We start from the raw sequence: 25209 nt of genomic DNA, 5'->3' as shown, positions 1-25209 counted from the left end.
CTCAGCTAGTACCGAAACTTTTAAACTTTACCACCCACGTTTTAGAAAAAACCCAATTTATAGCGAGCCACTTCATCCTCGGCGCACTGAAATTTTTCAGGGGCAAACAACACGTTCTTTCGGAAAGAAGTTTTATGGGTCAAAAAGGAAATTTTGTAAAGGAAAAAATCTTTATTATTAAATATAATTTTACAAATATATATATATATATATATATAAACTAAAAAGATGTGAAAGCTTTCAGATTTTATATTAGGCCCAAAGGGGTGTTTTTTTTTTAATGTTTGTGTTATCTTTATTTATTAAATATCATGTTCTTCGCACTTAAACCATAAAATTCAATTCAACAGCAATATCACAAAATACTTAAAAGAGTATATCTTTAGAATTTCCGATACATAGTCTCACGCGATGGAGATAAAAGCGGGGTTTTTGTTCTTATTTTTATTTATTTATTAATTTTCCCCCGTACAGTGCTGCCGTTGCTCGCTTTGAAATCGCTGAGTTTCTTAATCAAAAACTCATAAATGCTTTACAAAATATGAAATAGATAATAAAACAAATTTCAAACTTGGGCTTCCAGATGCCCATATTCCGATGGAGACGAACTTTATTGAAAATTTGATGGCTCTAGGTATCGTTATCTTATCATTATGCGAGAAACATACATACATTTATGCAGATTCTATATTAATTAATTTCTTTAAATATAACACAGGGCTCTAATATTTGGTGGCAACAATTTAAAAAGTGATTCTCCGTTTATAATGAATCAACGCAAAATGCCAGAAAGGAATTAATAGCCCTTCCGGGAATGTTGGCCCTTTTGGCTAATGAGGCATGCGTGAAGGGTGCGCTAATTTTTCGACTGCTGTTCATGGTGGCAATAATGTCCAGATCAGCTCATTTTCAGACGCAAGGATTTCGACAACTACATCGTGTTTGGATACGTGGTTTAATTTCCACCATTATCAAAAAGTCAACTTCACTAAGGTATGAAAATGCAAATAGCCGTAACACCTTCAAATCATCATAGAAAAAATAAGGATAAATTTGTGGGACAATTAACCAAAACTATGTCAGTATACAACTATTAAAATTCAGTTTCAATAATGTATTTTCGAATAAGTTGATAAACTCATTAGCTTTCGACAATATGCCAGTAGTAAATGTTACCATGGAAGGGATGCGGAATCCAGTTCTCTTAGCAGTTCATCATTTCTTCAGCAAAGTAAAAATTAAAATTTTCTCTCAATACATTCAAATATTTTGAGATCTTGGTAATTTTGCTATCAGAAAGCATTATTTTGCATTATTTTCGATAATAAAAATCTGATATGTTTCAAAGCTCTCATTTTTGTAGTCTTCAAATTTTTCCCCCATAAAAGTAAATTTTTGAGGAATCTTCGAATTTTGTCATGCGCTGCAAATATATCAGCATCTTCCATGCCCTGTAGGTAGGAATTTAATTCATTAAATTTTGTATGTCAAACAATGGGGTCTAATGCAGCTGGAAAAGAGGTCGAGGATTTACTGAACTGAGTACTCTTATGCTTATTTACAATATATCCGACCCTAAATTATTTCTTCTTTATAATGAAACTCTCACAACTCCTGACCTCTTTTGTGTTTCTGCTGATATGGGAGTATCTGCGAAGAGGATGGTCATTGAAATTAGAATCAAGATCGGGCCATAGACACAGGTTAGTGCCTGCGTCTGCTTACAAATACCTAAATCTAGCTTTGTTGTCTATAATAGGATGTCATGGAATTTTCGCAGGGCTAAATGGAGTCATTTCCCTAACTTGAGGAAGACTTAGCCCTTAAGAAGCTAGACTTCTGAAAACGCTCCTCTAAACTAATTGATATCTTGTGTGAAATCTTCCTCCGTTGTGGCAAAAGAAATATCTCCAGAGGAAATCAAAAGACTTATAAATGTTTCTGGACCTCTGAACTTAAACTGACTAAGGCCAAGATAGATCGCTTTAGGAAAAAGGATGTGCTTAATGTTCGATCTATGGATGTAACTGCTTGGAGGAAACAGTCGGTGGTTTTGAGGAAGACTCTTTTGCCTGAAAAGAGAAAAAAAAAAAGTTTGATACTTTCATAAATAACCTGTGAACGACAGTTTAAAAACATATAGATTCCTTTCTAATATTCAAAATAAGGTTTCCAATCCCTTATAACAGCCAATACATTCGAATAATTGAACTCTACATAATGACAGTGAAATCGCTAACGCTTTTGGAAAGTTTTATTCTAAATCCCAAAGGAAACAACTATTTGCTGGGAGACTGTCAAGCTTTTATTACGAAGAAATGGTAAAAAGCTGAATTAGCATCAACGAATGAGACTACCAAAAATCTTGGTCTTTGAAATTCCTTTTCGTAAATAGAAATTACTGCTTGCTCTTAGAGGTCTAAAAATAGGAAAATCCCCTGAAGAAGATGGTATTCATGCTGATTTTCTGAGGCACTTTGGGGATTGTGCATTGGAAAGATTACTGTCTATTTTTAATTATTTATGGAATCTTTGGGGATGTGCGTGTTCAATATACGTTACTAATTACGGTGCTTTTATTCTGTCAGTGTACGCTTGTGAACCACTAATAACTATGTCCGAAAGTCTGATAACAAGCTGGAGATCATACAAAATCAAGCCCTCAGGCTTATTACTGGCGCGGTTAAAACTACGCCTATTGACTCCATGTTATTACTGACAAATATTAAATCATTGAAGACAGTCTTTGAGGAGAAACAGCTATCATTTTATACGAAGAATTATTACATCTTTATGATGTCTTTGGGAAAAACTATCAGAACTTTCCTTATAATCTTAAAACACAAAGGGGTTTTATTCAGAGAGTCCTGAACTGTAGGAGTTCTCTTTTTCTCCCTGTAACAGTAGGTTTTTGAAAGAACGTATTCCTTGACTAACGCATGAAATAAGGACGAAATTAAATCTTCAATACTCCGTTCTAAAAATGATATACTACTCCTGAGGTTCTTCGCAACCTTGCTCTGGAGACTTTAAACAACAGGCACTCTGAACTTTGACTAGCTAAGTATCTATACTGATGGCTCGTTTTCTAATGACCAACCGAATACTGGAGCGAGAATCTTTTTGTGGCCTGTTCATTTTTTATTTCTCTATTGAAAGTTTTCGAACAGCCTTTGATGGAGATGTTTCGGCTATACACATAGCATCATCTGCACATATGCTGACATATTTTATCCAATCTTTGCACTTTATATCAGAGTCGAGAGTCTTAAATATTTCTTCACTCCTCGAACAACTGGTTCACAAAATAACATATCTTAATGCAATTTGTGGTTCCAAACCTAAAGCATGAAAACAAATCTTGTACAAGACAAATCTTGTATATCAGTAGATTTTTCCATTTGCACTGAGGAAAATTTACTTCCAGTACTTTTTGTATCAGTTGATTTCTTACTCACTGGGACATTTCATCAATTCTGCGAGCTGCTGTTTTGTTTGAAAATCGTATTGTTTCGACTTCTTATAAGCACTTTTTACTTTCAAGCTGCATCCTTTATCGCCGAGAGCATAAATTATGTACGGTTTACCAGTTTTCGTAATTCTATAACTAATCAGATATGAAGCGTGCGCAGTGTTTTCGGTGATCTTGGTTAAATGAAAACGTTCTGTTTTTGATATTTTCAACATATTTACATTTATTTTGAAAATTTTAAGCTTGATTTTTTTTTAAATCGAGATGATTTACCTTTAGGTGTCGATGTAATTTACTTGGGCTCAAAATTTCGTTTGAAAATACTTCACTGCAAATAACACTCAGGTTTGGGATTATCTTCATCTTCATTCGATGAAAAACCTTAATGATACAGCGTCTGTCAAAAAAGTAATGAAACTGATTCCATAAAATTCTTTTATTTGAAACAATTTTTATTTGAAGATAATTTACTTAATATTCTTCAAAATAGTCTCCTGCTGCAGTAATAAAACTTTGCCAACGCCTCTTGCACCTATTTATGCCCGCTTGTACTTCTTCAACTGAAATGCTGTTCAGAACACGTGTTACGTTTTTCTCAAGATGTCAAAACGATTACTTTTTTAAGATGGATTTTAACACAGGGAACAGGAGAAATCTGGCGGTGGCAGATCGGGGCTGTACGATTGTTGGGGCAGCGTTGTGACGTTGTTTTTGGAAGGAAGTGAGTTCTTTTGAAGGATGTATGAACCGGTGCATTAGAGTGGTGCAGAATCCAATTGTTTGTGAACTCCCAGCGGACGCGCGCGTTTTCATTCCTCAACCTGTAAAGCACTCCCTTGTAAAAATCTGCGTTAACCGTTTGTGCGGGGGTTACGAACTCTTTGTGCACTATTTCCTTGTTGGCCAAGAAGGCAATGAGCAAGGACTTCATTTTAATTTACTCACTAGAGCCTTCTTTTGACGAGGAGATTGGGGTATGTGCAGGCTGTATCTTTGTTTTAGGAACAAACTGAAAAACGCACGTTTCTTCACCTCGCTTCAAAAACTTAAGATCATATACTACACTCCAACAACTCATGCGAAATCGACTCACGGTTTTCTTTCTGTCCATCAGTCAAAATACTTGGAACCAGCTTGGCACAAATTTCTGCATTCTGATTTTCTACGCATATTTCCTTTGAATTCTTCCTTTTTTCATCTTCCCTGGCGATCTGATGCACAGTCGATTGTGTAAGTTGCAACAACACAATCATTCGAACACTCCGACGATCAGAGTTTAAAAGTGCTTCTATTTTAGCCACATTGTCCGAAGTTCGAGAACATGATGGATGCTAAGTGCGTTGTTCGTCATCAACGTCCTCTCATCTGTCTTTGAAGGCTTTGTGCCACCTAAACTACACACTAAAGAATCCTTCCCATAGGCCTCTTGTAACATGGCAAGCGTCTCATTAGCGGATTTCTTTAGTTTCTACACAAAACTTTATGGCGTATCGCTGCTTCATAATCCACTGCATTCTTGAAGACCTAAGGCCACTTTCAAACGCGTGTCTACTTCACAAGCAAGTTGTGCCCTGCAACGGCTCAAGGACAACTGACTGGCCACACTTTGTAGCTTAAAGCCTCCACCGCCCGTACGCCCTCAAACGCCACCCCTTTGGCCTTTTGCTTGGCGCGAAAAATTCAATCTTGTTACTTTATGGACAGATCCTGTAAGTAAACAGATTCATATTACTTCCTTACCACTTTTCTTCATTTCGGTCTCCTTGAGTTTGAGTTTAAAGTTTTGCTTTCGTCTGCAATCGGCGACGTCTTTATTAAACATTTATCCCTAATACAGGTGCAATACGACAGATGAAAGAACAAAGAAAAATAAACACAACGAGTAACAAAAATAATAATGAACCGCAATTGAATTTAACGTTCGTAGCGTAGGCGGGATCAGAGGAATGCATGGAGTTAAGCATGGAAACGTAACCTTAAGCGAAGCCACAGATTGGAGCAACAGGCAGCGTAACAGATGTAATATGTGCAAGACGACGATTCTTTACATTCGTCATCCGCACGTTCGAAGGGCACTTATTATTAGAAATAAGGTTTGGTTTAGTTTATTTAATTATGGCAAAGCATGCGAGGCTATCCGACTAAGAAAACGGATGCCTTCGTGGAGAACTTTCTAAGAAAAACTGACTCGTATATATAGAGAGAAAACCACGAAAATGTCATGCAGTCAGCCCGTTAGCCTGGAATCGAACCACGGTCGGAATACTAGTGTTCAGCGACTTTACAATTTGTCTGTTAATGGGCCTATCATAAATACGGAATTTAAGATAAACAGACATAGTTCACTTAATAAAAGTCTTTCGCCTGCCCCGAAGACAATTTTAGAATCAAAAATTACAAATCCTACCGATATGATTGTTTGTAGCCCTGGAAGAGGGAAGCATAATCGTGCATGTGCACTGTAAATTATCACCCTGCTTGGTTTCCTTTGATAGAGCTAACTGTTATGAGATTGTGATCTTCTCACAACAATGTGAAGACTTGGGTACACGCTCTTCGCAATCTTCTACAACCCCGCAAGCTGACCGACTCTCACGAATATCCTTCTGACTCCTATCAGTGAATGTTGATGGGGATTTCAACAGAAGTATAGAGAGTGGAGCTGCAAAAGCACTAATGCAAATGGAAAAATGTTACGTAACAGTTTCGGAGAACAGATGGAATGTTGCACCCACGCATAGGCTGCTCACAAGTGGCCACATGCCCAACATTTTATATACAATACTACCTGGTACTGGAATTAATATTATTCGAGATGTACCTGAAGAACTTATCCCTGATGATATTCCTCTCCTGCCTACATCGGGAATCTCTAGAGAGATTACTGTCAAATTTAAAACGTTCACGGATAAGAGATTGTATCCTAATCTAACGAAAATATATCAGCCACGAATAACACAGCTGAAAAACCTTATCGATACTGATGCTGAAATAGACAGATTCCTGATCTAATCTAAATAACGCTTATCAAGAAGCCACGACAACAGTTCCACAAGATTCTCAAAACTCATCAAGGAGCTAGTTACTGAAAGAAATAAGCTTCCCAGATGATGGAATATTACTTTCGATCCTCTTATCAAAACGGAATTTAACAGTTAGTAAAATGATTACACAGAGTATTCAAGCCCATAGAAAGGAATTATGAAATACAAAATTGCCGAACTAAAAATGAACAATGATGGCTTCTGTAAACAAAAATATTGAACAAGATGCATGAATATGCCAAGCCCATTGTTTCAAATGAAGCTACAGCATACGCTTATCTAGAAAAACGTCACGTCTTTGCATCCCACCAAGAGAAGTAATTCATGCCGAACATTATGCCTGTGGATACAAACTTAGTGCGATAGGATGAAAATCACTTTCAAGAATGGCTCCTTACTCCAGCAGCACTAAATGCTAGCGAGCTCTCTTCACTTAATGAAGTTACTACTGTCATTATAAAGCTTAACAGTAAGAAAGCTCCTGTTATCGATAGTTTTCGAATGTGATGATACATGAGTTATCTAGGAATGCCATAACCAAACTTAGAAGCAATCTTCAATGCGTCTATAACTCAATGCAGTGAAAGCTTGCTAACACATTCTCCCAAAACCAAATCAAAACAACACCAAGGTGAAGAAACACATACCGATTAGTTTGCATCCCATCTGAAATAAAATATTCAGAGGATCATCCTGATCCAAATGCACCTACGGCCAGATGATCAGTATGGATTCAGGAGCGAACTGTATATCTCTAAACAACCAATTCGATTCGTCGAGTTTGCAAGTTCCACCGTGTACAAGTGTTGTACAACTCTCCTGGTCCTATATACGATGCAAGCCTTCGACCGCGTACAGTATGAGAAATTTCCCTACAAATTAACTCTCCAGGGAACTGATTCTGCTCGTCAACTCCTACCTCAGAAACAGGTATTTCTCGCTCAACTGTGATGATTCCTGCTCAGTATATAGGACAATTTCTACTGGTATTCCTCAAGATTCGTACCTTGGGGGAAGGGGATTACTTTTTTTATGCCGCAAACTTTCTTCAGGAAAACCTTACCAATAATACGACGTTGACATATTAAGCAGATGATACGGGGGTAGCTGTCAGGTCAAGTCAGCCAAATCGAGCCATCAACACACCTTACAGCTTTATTATTGCGACCGAAGACTGATATTTCAAGTGGAAAATTTCAATTTACATAGCCAAATCAAAACTTCTTCTAATTCGGAAGAAACAGGTACGAAATGTGATAGTGCAGTCTTTTCGCTCAACAAGCGCCGATAGTAGACTAGGTTAATTAACTGGTGCTTTATCTCGATCATTGGCCCACATGGAGCACTCACATTAACTATGTTGCTAACAAGATTAGGATTGTAGCTTATAAAATAAAGAAGGTACACATTTAACTGTTTAAATTATTTGTTATAAGCCTAGAATATTATATATTACAGAGCACTGCAATGCTAACATAATTCTATTTTGACATATAATCCAAACTGTTACCATTCACAAGTAACTAAATACTAAATGTTAAATGTTTCCATTTATGGATTACCAAATATTAAATGTTATATGTTCTTTTTTTAACAGTTCAAAAATTTTCTTTAAAGGGTTCAAAATCAGTCCAAATAACTAGTCGGCTTTCTAATCACTCTTCCACTTCTGGTTCGTTGCTCACCATCCCTTGTTTCAGAGTTAGCAGAGCTTGGTAGTTGGATCTACTAAACTTTACTCTTGAGAATATCTAGGATAATACTTTTTCTACATCTGTTTTCTGTGCATCAACGCCTTGTTCTGTTCCTCTGATATTCTTTTCAGTAGCTGAACTGTTTTCTTTAGTGTCTCTAATGTCTATTTCTTCTAAATACTTTTCCTTCTCACCTCAGTATATACGATCGAGTTTTCTTATATACTTCTTCTACAAATGCTAATTTCCAGTGATTATCTTGATATACCCTAACCTAATCTCCTTTGTTTTACGATGGTAATATTTCTGTATGACGATCATAATATGACTTCTGCTTAACTCCTTTTGGATGATTTTTTTCTCTTACATTTTCCACAACTTGAAGTTTTAATAATTCTTCTGACGTACGAACAATTGTTCTACTCATTAAGTCACCGACTTGGTAATCTTAACATCTGATTAGCTGAAGCGTTCCTGTGAGCTAATAACACTAATTAAGGATCAACTTGATCTTCACGAGCTTTCTTTAGCAATTTCTTTGCCGTTTGTACTGAACGCTCTGCTAATCCACTCAACTACGGATGGTATAAAAAGTTGGAAAAATAATTTACAATTAACAAGTATACATCTTTCTTAATCTCAAATAAATCTGTTCCAGCTTTATACCAAGGTAAATCAGGAACTTAAAATAGCATCAAATATTCCCTTAAATTTTTGTTCTGATATTCATTTATAGGACATTTTAAAAGTTCATCTTCTATTTGACGTTTTCTAAAAAGACGTTTGTTTTGCTTCTTCATTTCTTGTGGTTCGACATCAGACGCTTATTTTCGTATAGTGCTATTTTTTTAATCGTGTTGCTACCATATAAGATTTTGATCAAGATTTTAAAGCCTACATCTCATTTTTGTAAACTGTATGAAAGAGAAATACATATTCAAGGTCTTATCGCGACCCAAAATTTGGGAAACGCTGATCTAGGTTATTTATCCTTTTTCGGCCACCATCCCCAATGTGATAATGTAAGACTCCCTTATAGCGTCATTCGACCAAATAGCTTTTAAAAGGATGGCACGCATTACTTAGGGACAACGACGGATATATCGGCGCCCGATAAGGATAGTAATTACAGTTTCCCAAACTTCAGCTTTTCTCACACGATTCCGAAATTTCTGGATCAATAATTAATTGATTTCTGAGATTCCAGATTCAAAAATTCTCAAGAATCTCGGAATTCTTAAAAAAAAATTGCTTAATTTACTAAAGATTTGTTAAAAACAAAATGAGGTAGGATAAAAAATCATGCAAAATAATAAACGAAAAATACACAAGTAGAGTTGTTTTATAAACTGCTTAAATTACTTTAATAAATTCTTTCATTTATGTTGGGCAAAAAGAAATAGCACTTGTTATACAATTATTGACAATTGTTATTAATACAGTCCTTCAACATACAGAATATATTTATTTGTATGCTAAATATCTCGGTAAAACTGTGTCAACTTAAATTATTCTTCTCATTTTGTGCGGACACCAGCATTTTAAATTTGAAGTTATTTTGAAAAATGTCTTACAAATATTTATCGCCTTAATGAACTGAAACGATTCTCGATAAAACAGAAGGTATTTACACATTTTTAGAATGATTTCGATACAGAATTTCTTTATTTAAAAAAAAAAAAAAAAAAAAAAAAAACGAATGTTTTGATATAAAAATTTTTGGCTCTTTATTTCAAATGAGAAATACCGTCGTCTGCTATTTTTAAATTCATTCTTCTTTCAAAATGCCGCACATAAACATGCTGTAAATTAAAGGAATGTGTTCTTACAGTTTCAGATGAGTATTCCATAATTCAAAAACATTGTGAAATGCATGGTATTAAAATTTCTACGAGCAAAATAAGTAATATTAATAATCGGAAAGGGGAAAAACGTCAATCATTATTTTTATATCAAAAGAAGATTCCAAATGGATATTCGAAAAGGTACGAGCTATTCCTAATGTTTCTAAAGTTAAATCTTTGACAAGAGAAAAATTCGCCTAGGCAAAAACCAACTGCAAAGTCTTTAAAACATCTGTGGAAACAATAAATAAAATAATAAACCAAAATTTACAACTTATATAGGTTAAAAAGCATAATGTTCACTAGCTCTTGCCAAGGCATGTGGCCCCAAGCAGAACAATTTGTGTGTCCATGTCTGAAATATATTTAACAGGAGATAAATGGAAATACATTGTGACCTTTGATGAAGCCTGGATTTACTTAAAATGACTGCAACAAAAACACAGCTATTTACTATCTAAAACGAAGAGGAAAAAATTCTATAAATCTAGTTTTGTTAATGCAGAGAAAGTTTTAGTAAAGGGTTTTTTTTCTTTTATTGCCGCAGGATTCTCTTACAATGGGAGATTAAAATTAAGAAGAGTGGGAAAAAATGTTAAAATCAACTGAATGTACTATCAAGAGAAAGTTTTACGTCCGATGTTTATGGAAGAAATTCTAGTTCTTTATTCTGGTGACTTTTAAAGATTGAAATGTCATCAAAACAATGCAACAAGTCATACTTCGAAAAGTACTATTGCATTCCATAAAAACATGAAGACTGATAAAGTGGTATAGTGATACAGCAAATGTGCCTTTCCAGCGTATTCTTGCGAAGTTCAATGACTCTTCACCAATGCACAATGGTGCCCCTGGTTTCTTGAAAAGAGCTAACCGCCATGTAAGCTCAAACCCACTACGATTGACGGACTCGGGAAAATACCGCTAAAAACTTTACGAAAAACCCTTATATCGTGGAAGTCACGGTGCAGATGTATAGTCCAGAAAAAAAGGCTATCAAAGCGAACATTTAAAAAAATACTCTTTATATTTCACGTTAATTAAACGGTCCCGAATTACACTAAAAATCTGTAAACACCCTCTGTATAACAGATGTTAAGCTTTGGTGAACTGATTTGCCTTACTATCGGGATAAATTTAAAACTTCTTGAGCATCAACACTCACAGCAGCATTTGTTGAAACAGATGAAAGAGCACGATCGAAATTACCATTACTATATAATCTATTAATAATAATACGTCTGCCATATTTGTTATTTTTAAACGTTTTCTTGACGGAATCATTTTCTTTCTCTAGTTTTTCAAAATCTTAATGGAGTTTTAGTAAAGAACTGCACAGAACACCTCGTTTTTCCATTTTTGTCATTAAATTAGTTAATGGGTTATTGATAATATCTAAAACATTTTTATAAGCGTTGAATAAAAAATATACCAAGCCCCTTAGCAGTCAACAAATTAACTTTTCTTTGACTTAATTTTTCCTTCAGTTTAACATGCTTTTTTAAGATTCCAATATATTATGTCTTCTAGCCACTATATGATTAATCAATGAGACCATTGATTCATAAAAATCTTTCAAATAAGAACAATACTGCTTCCTTATGTTTGGCTATGCAACAGGAATTGCAATTATTTAATTAATTTATTTTATTTATCTGCCACCACCACCCTAAAGTTATTCTGGCACAGCTTTGCAAAACTCTTTTGTTTCGCACTGATCTCTTTAAGAACACCATGTCTTTTTCCTTTAAATTTTACAGATTTGCAATGCATCAGGCGAGGGGTGCAGGGGATTTTATTATCATTCCTATTATTTTTCGAGTTTTAAAGAATTTTATATATGTGCTGCAGTGCTCTTCATTTGTTTATCTTGCATAGGTCAATGCATGGTAGTTTTAAACCTACTATATGCTTCCTTCATGGCGTTGCATTTTGGATTATTGGTAATGCAGTATTAAATTCATTTCACTGTATTAAATTTTCGAAATGTAATTCATGTGAGCAAACGTTCTGCACTATAAAATTTACAACAGTTTAATAAGCAACAAATTAATTTGATTTTCAAGAAGAAATTTACTATTTCAATGAAAAAATTTTTCATTTTAAAAACATAAGACTTTTTTTGTGCACTGAAGTTTTAAACTTTTCATAGAAAGCAATAAATTAATGGACGAGATGAGATATGCGGCTGTACACACTCATTAAAATTAACAAGATGAAAAAACACAGAATATATAATAGGTAATTTAAGATTTATTTGTTTTCTTTTACTATTAAACACAACTACTTTAAAGCCTCTCATTTGAAACACAAGACTTTTCTACAAAAAAAGAAAAGTTAAAAAAAAAAAAAAAAATTAGCCGACTATAAAAACTACATTTTTGCTTTATACACAAATTTCATACATAAATTAAAACACTTTTTTTTACAAAAGCTTATAGTACACATACACAATGGTTAGGGATATTTTTGTTTGTCTGAAATGCCCAAATGGAACGCCTAACAAACCACTTTTAAAATAAATAATTAAGTTATTCAAAAACATAAAAAAGTTACTAAAGCATTTTTTTTAAGTTTAACGTACAAAAATTATAAATATAATCATATTCAAATTTAATACAAGAATAAAAAAATAAAAAAAACATTTCAGACGGTCATCATGGGAAAAAAAAAACTAGAAGGTACAGACCAAATATAATAAATAACAAGAGTTAAAAATTTATAATCTACCCATGCTATCACAATGCTAAAAATTCAACTTTAAAAAACTTCACATCTTTCCAGTAACTCATTAACCTATGCTAAGAATTGTTCACTTAAGAAACTCATTTAAAAATTATCAAATCTAATTCAGTGATATAAATGTATTCTTGCAGACTAATCACCAAAAACACGAAATAAATGCTATCCTACAAAGCTGCAGTTTGAAACTTGATATTTTGCATAAATTCTGGTTTTGAGAAATTCATTCACAGATAATATGATTCAATTAAACAAAAAGGGCATGTTTTTCCCTTTCATTGCTACAGGAAGATGAGATATTAATACAATTAAATTTTCAAGAAAATTCAAAATATATATTTACTAAAAAATTTATTTACATCTCATATTACATAGAAACATGTGTTACATAGTCTAAATACAACTATCTTTTACTATATGCATATTAAGAGTCTACCAAATAGTTTGTTATACACAAAACAAACTTTAGCATATTCTTCCCCTTTTTTAACTCTTCAAATAATTTTTATATATATAAATTTTGGAAAGATATAACCCAGGAAAGAAAATCCAAATGAAAATTAACATTACTTTGAGAAATGATGATAATGTTTTCAAATAAATGATTATAACAATCAAGAAATTTAGGCAAATTTTGCGATACGATCAAAAAAAGACAAAAAGGGGGCAAGGGATCTGTAGCAAAAGGTTAAGATATCTGCTGTTTTCTTTATTAGATAAAAGTTATGGAGCCTACTTAGTTACTTTTTAAAGGTTTGTCAAGCATAACCAGATTGAATTGCTCCATTGTTTTCATCTATATAGCTTCAGAGCAGCTTCGGAGAAGGGAATTCATGCACTCTGTATACAAGTATTTAAAGTTTAGTCTGAAAATTTTACTTAAACATTTCTTAAAACAGTTCACATAGAGAAAATTCAAACTGCTTATTAAAAGAACATTTGAAACATAGAGCAATATTTAAATTCACTGTGTAAGTGTCCGCTGCATAGTCTAATTTTGACAAAAGAAATAAATTTTCTTCTAGCTGCAAACTTACTGCCATAAAATGAATAAATATCATTTTAGGTTATTTGAGTCATCTGTCCTAAGAATCTCCAATGAAAATCTTCAGTGACCATAAAGGAAATATTTATTATGGCTGTGATAGCATAATTATTTAGTTCTATGATTAAGAGAACATATTTTCTTGTTACTGCCAATAATATACAAGGCAACCAAAAAAGTTCTTGCCATTTCTGATATGACATTGGAAGAGTGAACCCCAACATAAAATCAGTCGCCAAACCTGGAGATGAAGTGGTTAGGATGGGAGTCCGGGCATTCATTTCAATCAGTCGCTGTGTAAGGTATGTTTGAAGTACCGATACATGCGTGTTGCATCGGTACTTCAAACATACCTTACACAGCGACTGATTGAAATGAATGCATCAAAGCCGCTCGTTCAGAGTTGTTACTGTATGATTTTAAAGTGGGCCCTTCAGCAGCAGAATGAAGCCGCCGAATTTGCCAGGCCTTTGGGGATGATGCCGTTAATGAATGAACTGCTAGACAAGGATTCCAAATGTTCAGGTCAGGGAATATATCTCTTAGAAATGCACCACATGGTGGTCAACACAAACGCTGGACGATGAGGCCCTGAAAGCAGCCATAGAGAGTGACAGTAGCCAAAGATGTGGTAAGCTTACTGCACACTTCCATCTGATTAAATGATCAGACTCCATTTACACTGCATAGGAAAGGCATACAAGCTGAGCAAGTGGGTACCCCACTCACTGCCTGATGTAAACAAGCAACAGTGTGTCACTGCCTGTTTGTCATTGCTTACTCGGCACCGAACTGCACCTATATTTGATCAAGTACTCACCAGTGATGAAAGTGGGTCCAGTATGACACACCCAGGCGTTCCAGACATTGGTTGTCACCACAGGACCCTATCACACTGCAAGACCTTCTCTTCACCCATGCAAGATCATGCTCTGTATCTGGTGGACTAGTCTCCAGGTGGAGCCCTATGAGCTCCTGCCAGTGGGCCAAACCATCATGGCAGGCCTGTACTCACAGCAGTTAGAATGTGTGCATCAGGCACTGTTGCATAAAGAGCCAGCATTGGTCAATCATAAGGGTGTACTCCTCCTCCATGTGGCTCGGGAAGCCAGGGACACCATCCAGTGACTGGGCTACCCATCCATCATACTCCCCAGACCTCATGCCAACAGACTACCACCTTTTCCCTGGACAATCATCTTTGTGAGAAATTTTTCAGCCAGGCAGACCTCGAGAAATCCTTCAGGGACTTCTTTGCGTCCAAGACTCCTGAGTTTTACCGTGATGGCATCGCATAGCTAGGCACTCGTTGGCAAAAGGCACTGGATGCCGATGGTGATTACTTTGAGGGTTAGTGGTGATTATTATTTGTTTTATGACCTTTCCTTTGACTGTCCAAAATGGCAAGAACATTTTTGTTTACCCGGTGCAACAATTTTTAAGCATAATTTTAAGCTTCTCATAATTTACTATAAAAGGACTTGTAGTAAGATAGATCTAATATTTGTTCCTATAATATACCACAGGATTTGTAATTTATCTCGTAACTTGTTCAAAATTTTGATAAAAATCTATAATAAAACTGAAAATATATATTTATAATTTTCATGTATGATGAAAATAAAAATATTTAATCTATTAAAGATATATATAGAAATAATCATAAAACAAATTATAAAAATATCTTTATATTTAAAAGCATTTTAATTATATTCCTTATAAATTTAGATAATAACCAAATGACATTTTTAAAAGGTGAATGACAAAAAATAGATATGAACAGTGAGTACTGAAGGAATTGTAATCTTCCACAAATAATATACACATCTTAAGTAATATCAATATGCTTCAGCTAAGAAAACTGATGCCATATATTATATTACAAACAAGATATATGGAATCCTTCCTCTTCCATGATATGCACAATTGAGTGTCTTACCTCAATAATTTTATTTTTTAAATCTAATTTTAAAAGGAAAAATACAGGACAATATATTTTAGTATTAGCATTTTTCATTAAAGGAATAAAATTGTTCAAAAAAGCATTACTCATACTTATGGAAAGCATGAGACAAAATAAAATTTACTAAAATTCGTGTTTACAGTTTGATTTATTTTCCACTGCTTTGTTTTAATAAAAACAGAACATTTCATTTTCAATATGTGTTAATTTTAAAATAAGAAAGCATAATATACAAGGAATCAGTAAATATATAATAAATTGAATAATTGCATTGATTATGGGAATTAAAAATTTATTTCTATACAGGTACTGACTTTCGTGTTTCAATAATGTACTGCTGTAAGTATACCTTGAAAAAACAATGCATTACAGTGACTATTCCATTATGAAAACCAACATAAAATAATTTAATTGATCAGAGTATATTAAACATTTGTTATAGCAAGTGTCAACTGGACCAACATAGATACATTTCAAGAAAGAGAAAATTAGCTACACTTTTCACCTAACACATCAAAATCAGTTATCTTTAAGCATGTACTAAACACTTTTATTAAAAACTTAAACCTAAAAAAAATATGCCCAAACCATAAAGAAGAGCTTTTGTTACTTATGAACTATGTCATTTACTTTTCAACATTACCTTATTTTCCCAACCACAAACATCATCATTATCAAAAAAATATTTAGCAACTTCATACTAAAAACTAATGTTTTAGATTCTTGAGACATCAACCATTAAATTTTCAAGTATTTTTCCAATTTATAAATACAATAACATTCTTTAGTTAAGCAAAACTCTGGTTGATAAAAATATTTCTAAAATGTAACGATTCCCATTTTATAGAATACCTAAAACACAATCTTCCACACATAAACAACAATTACAGCAAAAATTATCCTGTAATTAAAAATTTGAGCACTCATTAAAACACTTATTTAAAAATTTTTGTTGCCTGCAGTATGATTCCATACATTTCCAAAAAAATATTGATATTTAAAAAATACAGTTTGAAATAATAAATACAGTTTTGAAAAGTCATGAAAATACAGTCCTCGTATTTTCATGGCATTTTTCCTCATGATGCTGCAAGTCCCACAAATTAAAATTTAATGCTAATTTGCTTTTCAAAAATGTTTGTAACAAGCTCTTTATGAAGGAAAATAAATATGTGTAATATCAGAAACCAAAACAATTATCAAAAACATTGTGAAAGAAAAGCACCTTTAAACTGGAATTTATTTTAATGATGTAAAAAAATTAACATAGAAAGTCTACATTATGTACTTTCACATTCATTATGAAAAATAAAAGCTTTTGCAATGAGTATTTTTAAACATTATAAAAAGGCTTAAATGGGAGGGGCAAACATGAATGAACACTTTCAAGAATATTACAAGTACTTTATTTTAGAAGATTATGAGAAATGTTTAAAATGTCAAAATGCTTTATTACATAAAATTTAAATATTATAAAGCTTCTTCATTCTTGCAACAAAATATGTGTTGTGCATGAAATCACTGTTTCTTACTGTTGTATAAATAAGGGAAGTGGAATAAATTATTTGAAATTATTATTAGAATAATTGATAAGGCTGATTTTCTGGTCTTTCTATAAAATGACAGATAAACATAATACTGAACGAATGAAAATAAATAAGTAAATTATTTTTAGAACTATAAGCTAGCAATATGAAATATTTCTTTTCCAAGCAAGAATTTTAAAAGTATGCAAAATGTATTTTTGAAATCATGTATATTAACTGATTTGCAAGTTTCAGTTTTCTAATTTAAAAAAATAAAACAGCTTTAAAAGCATTATAGATATTGACAGTTTATTAAGAATGTTTTAAAACAAACACACTTCCATTAAATGTTACAATTAACACCTCATTTACATGGAATTCACAAGATGATTGTTTCTTACAATGCTTACAACTTACTTTTTCTTTACCAGATCACACTTTTAAAAAACATATACTTTTCAACAGCTTGAAAACACTGAGAGAATTTCTAATAAATTAATATTTTAAAATCTATGAAATAGCATTTATAAACTTAAAATGAATAATTTAATTAACGGTAACAAAAATTATAAAAATGTTAGAGAAAAGTACAAAATTTACAGAATAAATATTCCTTGTTTTTTGAATTATGAAATTCATTTTTTGGTATGTTTGGCTTTAAAAAAAATTAACATAAGTCCTTCACTGCACACACAGAATTAACCTTTTAGCTACCAATATGAGATTTTTCTACTTAATAATACTCAACTGAATGTTGACAATTATGATAATAATAATTATATAAATGCAAATAAATATCTATGCAATGCAATAACCACCATGAACCTTTACAATCATCTAATGAGCTCATTAGACGATCAAAGGGTCTCTTGCATAAAAACTTGCACCATAAAACCAAGCCTCGGCAACCTATGACCTATGAGTCACCAAGTGATCCATTTCATAATTTCAAGCGAATTACTTGAGTTCCAAAAATAAAGGACAAAATATAAAAATAAATCAAAAAACATAAATATAAAACAAGCACTCAAATACATAAAAACATAAACTGAAAATAAATAATAACCATAACATTTTTGTTTGATTACAGTTTCTGTAACGAACATGCATTTTTATTTTTAAAAAATAAAAACTGTCACATACTTTCAAGGAAATAATTATAAGTTTGGCAACATCGATCCACAATCCAGAATTCCAAAAAACTGGCTGTCTGCATTCGCTTCGACTTGTAAATGGGAACAAATATTTTCCCACATGAAATTTATTTTAAGTAAGAACAGAAGCAGCTTAACAACCAAAAATTTAGATGCTTGAATTTGTCTTAAAAGAACTAACTATAAGACAGACTTAACTCAATTCCCACCACAATTTCAGCATTATGGTAGCCATTGATACCGAAAAGGAAAATATAACATTTAGAACTATAATTTTATGTTTAAAGAATATTATAATTATTTTTTTAAGAAAACTTATTTTATTATTCACACGAAAGACTGAGCTAAAATGAAAATATTACTGACCCAAAATTTCACACATTTTGGTTGCTTTTGACCCACAGCCAAAAATGTTGCCGATGCTACCATGAATTTTATACACATATAAAATAAATTCTGATCTTAGCTGCAAGAAAATTAGCTGCAAGTTCTATAAAATCTAAGCTGCAACTCTAAACTAATAATTTTGCTCCCAAAAAAAAGCATACTTTCCTTTTTAAATTACATTACATATAGTATATATATATATTATTCATAAGAAAATGACTGAAAAATAATGCCAAATACAAGCATATTGTCATCTTATCACATAAGCTTTACAATCCTATTTTAATAATAATAATAAAAAAGATTATTCATATATTAAAATTTTCTCACCAAAATTTGTCAACAGATATGTTATCCAAAGCTGAAATTAAACTCAAGAATTTTACATTTAATTAATCTACAATCTTAGTAGCATCAAAATTTTCATACAATTTCATTAAAAATTTAGTATTTGTTTTTGACAGTTTCCAGAATGAGTGACTGTTCCCAGAAACAGTGACTAACTAATGATTAAATAAACCTCATCACAAAGACCATCTACTTTTAATTGTTGATTATGTAAAACAGCATTATTCTGGTTTCCATTTAATACAATAGCAAGTCTACTTAATGAATTACTCTAGTTCCAACTTTAAGTACTATTAAAATAAACTGCATTTTTATGACAAATTTCTTTTTGCAGTAATTCTGTACATATATACATATGCTCTCCCTTTTCATCATTTTATCACCCACCATCCATACATTTTTTTTTTTTTTTTCCTGAATTTAAATACTCCATTTGTTCTTGAAACTGCAATGGCTTTTTAAATAAGAGACTAAAAAATGGACTGATATAAAAGAATTCTATTTTAAAAAACACAATTTGGTCCTTTCTTTTAATTAGTTTCCTGCAAATTCATTTGCAAGAAATATCAAAAGTTAAAAAAGTAAAACCATCTATTTCAAAGTACTGTTTTTACCTGTTCATAAAGTACTGTTTCAAAACCTTGCTTGCCTTTTCAAATAAGTGTGTTACAAATGATGTTTAAAAAAAAAACTTTCTTTTATAATAATTTTTAAAAAAATCACTGTGGTTTGTTTCATTTGTTTCAGCAGATCATTTATCCAAAACTCCTAATCATATCATTATCCTACTCCTTTTAAAGGTCTTGTTTTTAATGCTAGCTTAGCTGCTTTAGCAATACAAATAGTCAGCCTACATAAAGGTATATCTCTCTCATCTTCTACGCATATAAGTGGAATTTGACTTCTTTTAATTAGTTCTGTCTTGAACAAATTATAAATATTATTTAATGATATTTCACTGCATACAATAAAAATATTAATTTTCTAGATTAATATTTAACTATTGCATAATTTTGTCTTTTTCAAAAATCTGAAAACTACAATTATGGTACTAGTGATGAATGAATTTGCTTTAACCTATCAAGTGCTTGAATGACACTGAAAAATATCATATTACTGTATTATATTATAAAATACTATTATTGATTGGGGACTAATAATTCTAACTGTTATTCTCTTTAAAGCACATGAATTTTTACGCACAAACATATATATATTATAAAAATTTTATACAAATTTGATTTATTGATTAATGTATAAAAAGAAAAATGAGTAAAATAAAATTCACAACATTTACTTGATTTATGATCTAGTTAAAAAAAAAAAAAAAAGAAAAGAAAAGAAAGAAGAAGAAGAAGGAAGACAGCAATAATTCTAATACATTAAAATTTCAGAGTAGGAATGTTAAATTTTGAATTATGCAATACAGTTTTTTAAAATAAGTTTTTGAACTTACATAACTTAAACATAAAAATGTTACTTATTTTTCAAGCAGACAGAATATCAGCTATCTCTAAGTGAAATGTTTCATGTAGTCTTCAGGGTGATATTTACAAAATACAGGAAGCAACTCTACAAGCAGTACAATGACAATATTCTTACCATTCCCAAATGAAGGCACTGCTGCAGTAGATCAGAATCTCCCACACAGCTTTACTTTAATGTGTATTCAAATGCAAAATGTGAAAAAAAAATCAAAGAAATATGTGAAAAAAAATTTCTCCAATTAAGAGTTCTTCCAGAGTAAAACATATGAACTTCAATAAAATATATTCAGTTAAGACTAAACCAAGAATCATGTAAGATTTTTTTTAATGATCTACTATTTTTTAAAAATTCATCAGATGCTTCAAAATCAAATTAAAATAATTTTTTTTTTTTTTTTTTAGAACTAGGAACGATTTTCAAAATTAATTCCCTAATAGCCATTAATGCACCCTTAAAAAGTTGCAAAAATCCCACTTAAAAATGCAGTTTCAAATTTATGTACACTTTTCACAAAAGGCACTCTCAGCAGCAATATAAAACTGTTCAAGATAAAACATTTTACACACAATTTTAATAAACAAACTTCATATGAATGACAACACAAGTAAAAAGTTTTTACCTTTTAACCTTTTAACATGAATATCAAACAAGGTAAAACTAAGGGGATTTTGATTTTATCACATACGTATTCTAGTAACAATAAACTTGACACTTAAAACTTTAAACCTACATATAATAATTTTACATGACTCAATAAAGCATTTAGTATAAGTCAAGATAAGATATAATTTGAATCCTAGTTAACAAACAATAAAAACAGATTTATACAGAAGTATAAATAAGCATTTTGAAATAGTAATTGGTAACCTTTACTTTTAGCAGTATTTATAAACACTAAGCTTCCTATTCAAAATAAACAAAATAACTTAAGTTTGAAAATATTAATTTCCAACTAAACTAAATCTCATGATCTTCAATTCCATTTGCTTTATTTTAAAGCTACTGCTTATATTAACACACAAATTTCTTAGGATAGCAACATTAAAAATCTACCACTGATAAAAAAAAAAAGAAAAAAGAAGCCCATATATGCACAAAAATTACAAAAAAAATATTGACTAGCATATGAAAACTCAAGTCATAGACTTTCAAAAAATCAGCAAACTTTCAAAAATAAATTTTTCTGAAAAAAATATTCACCACATAACTTGCCTAACAAAAAATTATTGTATAGTATATTTTATAGAATTAGAATCTCACTTCTATAGATATAAATTATTTAATTAAACTTGCTTTAAAATAAAAAAAAGCCTATTTAATCAGTGATCCATATGCAAATACTTAAAGGTTACCAATTAAACTTCTTTCCACTTTACATTAATACAACTAAAGCAGTACATAGCAACTATATTAACATACAAATACAGTGATGATTTCAGGAAGCGCTGGCAATAACTGTACATTCCACCTTTTAATGACCTAGATAACCATAATCTTTGGTACAAACAAGAATTAAAAAATTCAGTCATATATATACATGACAATTTTCAAACGCAATACTCATGTAAAGCTAATTTTTCAGTTCTCAGTTCTTCGGACACTTGCCGACACTGTTTCAATAAATATAAGTCTTTGATATTTTCTACAGTAAGGCTCATCTGAAAGAAATTGATTGGTATTTTCTCAAAAAAGAATTCATGAATTTGCAGTAAAACATAAATGTAGCAAATACTTCTGATGAGATTTTCTGTAAATCAGAATATTTAATATTTTCAAATAAATCAATAAATAATAGAAGGAACCACATAAAAGCATAAAACAAAACAAAAATATATTTCAAAAGAAACATACACTCTTTTTCAAAAAAATCAAAGCACCACGAAGGAAGTGGTTGTTTTTAATGATACTGAATATGTGCATAGCTCTTACACAGATAATAAAATGATTAAAAAAATCAAGGTCATAGTACCTGTTCATGGCTCACAATCACCCAATGAGTGTTCAAATTAGTAGTTGGTCGAACCGCCCCTGGCAGCAATGCATGCTTGAATTTGTCGAGGCAAGGAGTGGTAGAGGTTCCTAATGTCATCCTGCGGCACATTCTGCCTGTCATTCATCAGTCGTCACTCCAGACCTGCGATATTTTGTGGTCCCCGCATCTGGCGGCCTACCATGCCCCAGACACACTCGATTGGTGAAAGGTCTGGAGACCTTGCTGGCCAAGGAAGAGTATCAACCGCACGGAGACAGTCCGGGTATATTGATATTATTTGTTGGAAAATACCCCAGGATGACGTGCCATGAAAGGTAATGTAACCAGCAACAGGATGGTATCAACATATCGTTGAGCTGTTAAAAAGATGTATGGAGGATGACTAAAGATAGTCTGCTGTCATAAGAAATAGTGGCCCGCACCATCACACCAGGGGTTATAGCTGTATGCCTTTGTAAAACAAAGGCTGATTGGGACCGCTGGTTCTGTCCTCTCCAGAAGCGAACATGGTGGTCATCTGTTTCAAGAGTGAAGTGGGATTCATCGCTGAACACTATACGATGCCAATCTGATGGCAGCCATGATGGTCGGCTATGACACCACTTCACACGACTCCGCCGATGTTGTGGGGTCAAAGGCAAACGTTTTAAAGGCCTCTGTGAGTGTAACCCCGCCTCAGACAAGTGCTGTGAGATGGTGAACAGTACCACGGGAGGTATAGACATGGCTGTAGTGCGTTGAATTGTTGACAACGATACCGTTGCGGCGGTTTGGGCCTGGACAACCTGGTTTAAAGTCATCCTATCTTGCCTCGCATTTGTGCTCCTTGTCCTTCCAGAGTCTTCATTTCATCGGCAATTTCCTTGTAGCAATGCTGCCAACATCTTTGCACAGCAGTGTCTGTACGCTGTAGGTGGCGGCTTTCAGTACGACCACCCAGCCTCACACGACCCTACAAAGCAACCATGTTCGAAGTGATTTAGTAGTCTGTAAGGTCTTCAATATCATCATAATGGCATCTTTAGTTGCTTCCTTACGGAATTACGATGGCAGCAACAAAAAAGGATAAATTTTCCGCCTCTGTTACTGGATTTATACTCTGTGAATCGTGCACTAGAAATGCATGCTATGATTGCAATTACTGTTCATTTGCCTTGAAACTTTGATCATTTGCATGTTCGATCAAGATGTTTTTCCATACCAAATTTCATCACAATTGCAAAAATCCTTCTTGGTGCTTCGATATTTTTTTTTTTTTTTTTTTTTTTTTTTTTTTAAGAGTGCATTTATATAAACATGTTTATTCATATAATACAAAATAAGCATATTTATTATTACATAAAAGAAACATACTTAAATTAAACCTATAGTAAGTCAACCTACATAATCTACCTCAATGGGCAACTATTCAAGTAGATAGAATGCAAGAAAAATTCAACTACAATTTATACTGAGAAAAATGGTTAAAACTTTTTACTCGTTATACAGATATTTACACATTTAAAAAAATGTATCAAATAAGTTGTTTTGCGAAGGATTTAAGCAATGTTTCTTAGCTCAAAAATTTATGAGCATGAAAAATCATCTCAGCATCACAGGCAAATACTTAAAAATATATTTTTTAACTGATCAAGAATTATTTAATAGTGCTGGAAATTTGGAACTGAACATTCAACACTGAAAAATCATACCATGATCACAAGGATAGACTCTTAAAGTGTCACAAATATACAGAGCGGCTGAATATTCATATTCAGATATAAATGCTTTACATGCCCAACTGTTACAAATACATTGATGCAGCAGATGGAAAATAACCCAACCCACAGGCTATAGAGAAAAAGGATAAAAAAACACACAGATTAAAATTAATTTCACCTCTTTTACTCCATCAGAATTTCACACTCTAAACACAAAATTTGAACACATGTGGTAACCATTTCATGGTTTATGAAAAATAATAAAAAGGAACACTAGGAAAATCTGAAATTTTTAATTATTTTATTTAGTAAATTATAACACTAGTTGGTTTAGTAATAATGTTATCAGTGATAATAAAAAACATGACATGAATCTGAATTATCAGTGCTGAATTCTGAATTTGAAATTATTATATAATTTGAAATATACAAATGTTAAGGAAATACTCAGCTGTATGTGCAACATGTCACACTCAATCGTGCTTATTCTGAAAATATTCATAAATGGCTCGACTTGTTCAATCAAAATTTAATGTGTAGACAAGTTGAGCAGTTGCGGCCTGATTCAAGATGTCAAGTTAAATGAATTTTATAAATTCATTTTAATTTATCCCTACTCCATTTAGGATTCAGTGGTAGAAACACAATAAATCTGAATTAAGAACTACAAATCAATGAATCTGTGAAAACTACAATACCGAAAATCTAAATGTTATTACAGGGGAGCCTCAATTCAGCAAGTTTTAAGTGACAGCAGCTACTGTTTTACAATATGTAAGCAATACAAACTTGTATACATGGTAACACTG

The 25209-nt window shown here is 32.3% G+C and overlaps 1 protein-coding gene across 2 annotated transcripts in view; it reads right to left on the bottom strand.

Annotated features, from left to right (window-relative positions):
- Positions 1 to 147: 147 nt before the first annotated feature.
- The window catches only part of prd1 (pleckstrin homology domain-containing protein pruning defect 1), a 70264-nt gene continuing 45202 nt past the window's right edge, over positions 148 to 25209 (bottom strand). The window contains exon 16 of one of the 2 annotated variants that reach the window (XM_035355234.2): positions 148 to 2072. In XM_035355234.2, coding sequence (XP_035211125.1) covers positions 2016 to 2072 — 57 coding nt within the window. In that variant the 3' untranslated portion in view covers positions 148 to 2015. Of the gene's footprint in view, positions 2073 to 12289; positions 22366 to 25209 lie in introns of those variants that run through there. The other variant, XM_035355233.2, reaches the window with a different exon arrangement.

Source organism: Stegodyphus dumicola, chromosome 7 (assembly GCF_044657685.1).
Source record: "Stegodyphus dumicola isolate Sdum_Otavi_A_Nest chromosome 7, ASM4465768v1".
Classification (NCBI taxonomy): Eukaryota; Metazoa; Arthropoda; class Arachnida; order Araneae; family Eresidae; genus Stegodyphus; species Stegodyphus dumicola.
The sequence above is the reverse complement of the archived record's forward strand: the minus strand, read 5'-3'. Positions and strand labels throughout refer to the sequence as shown.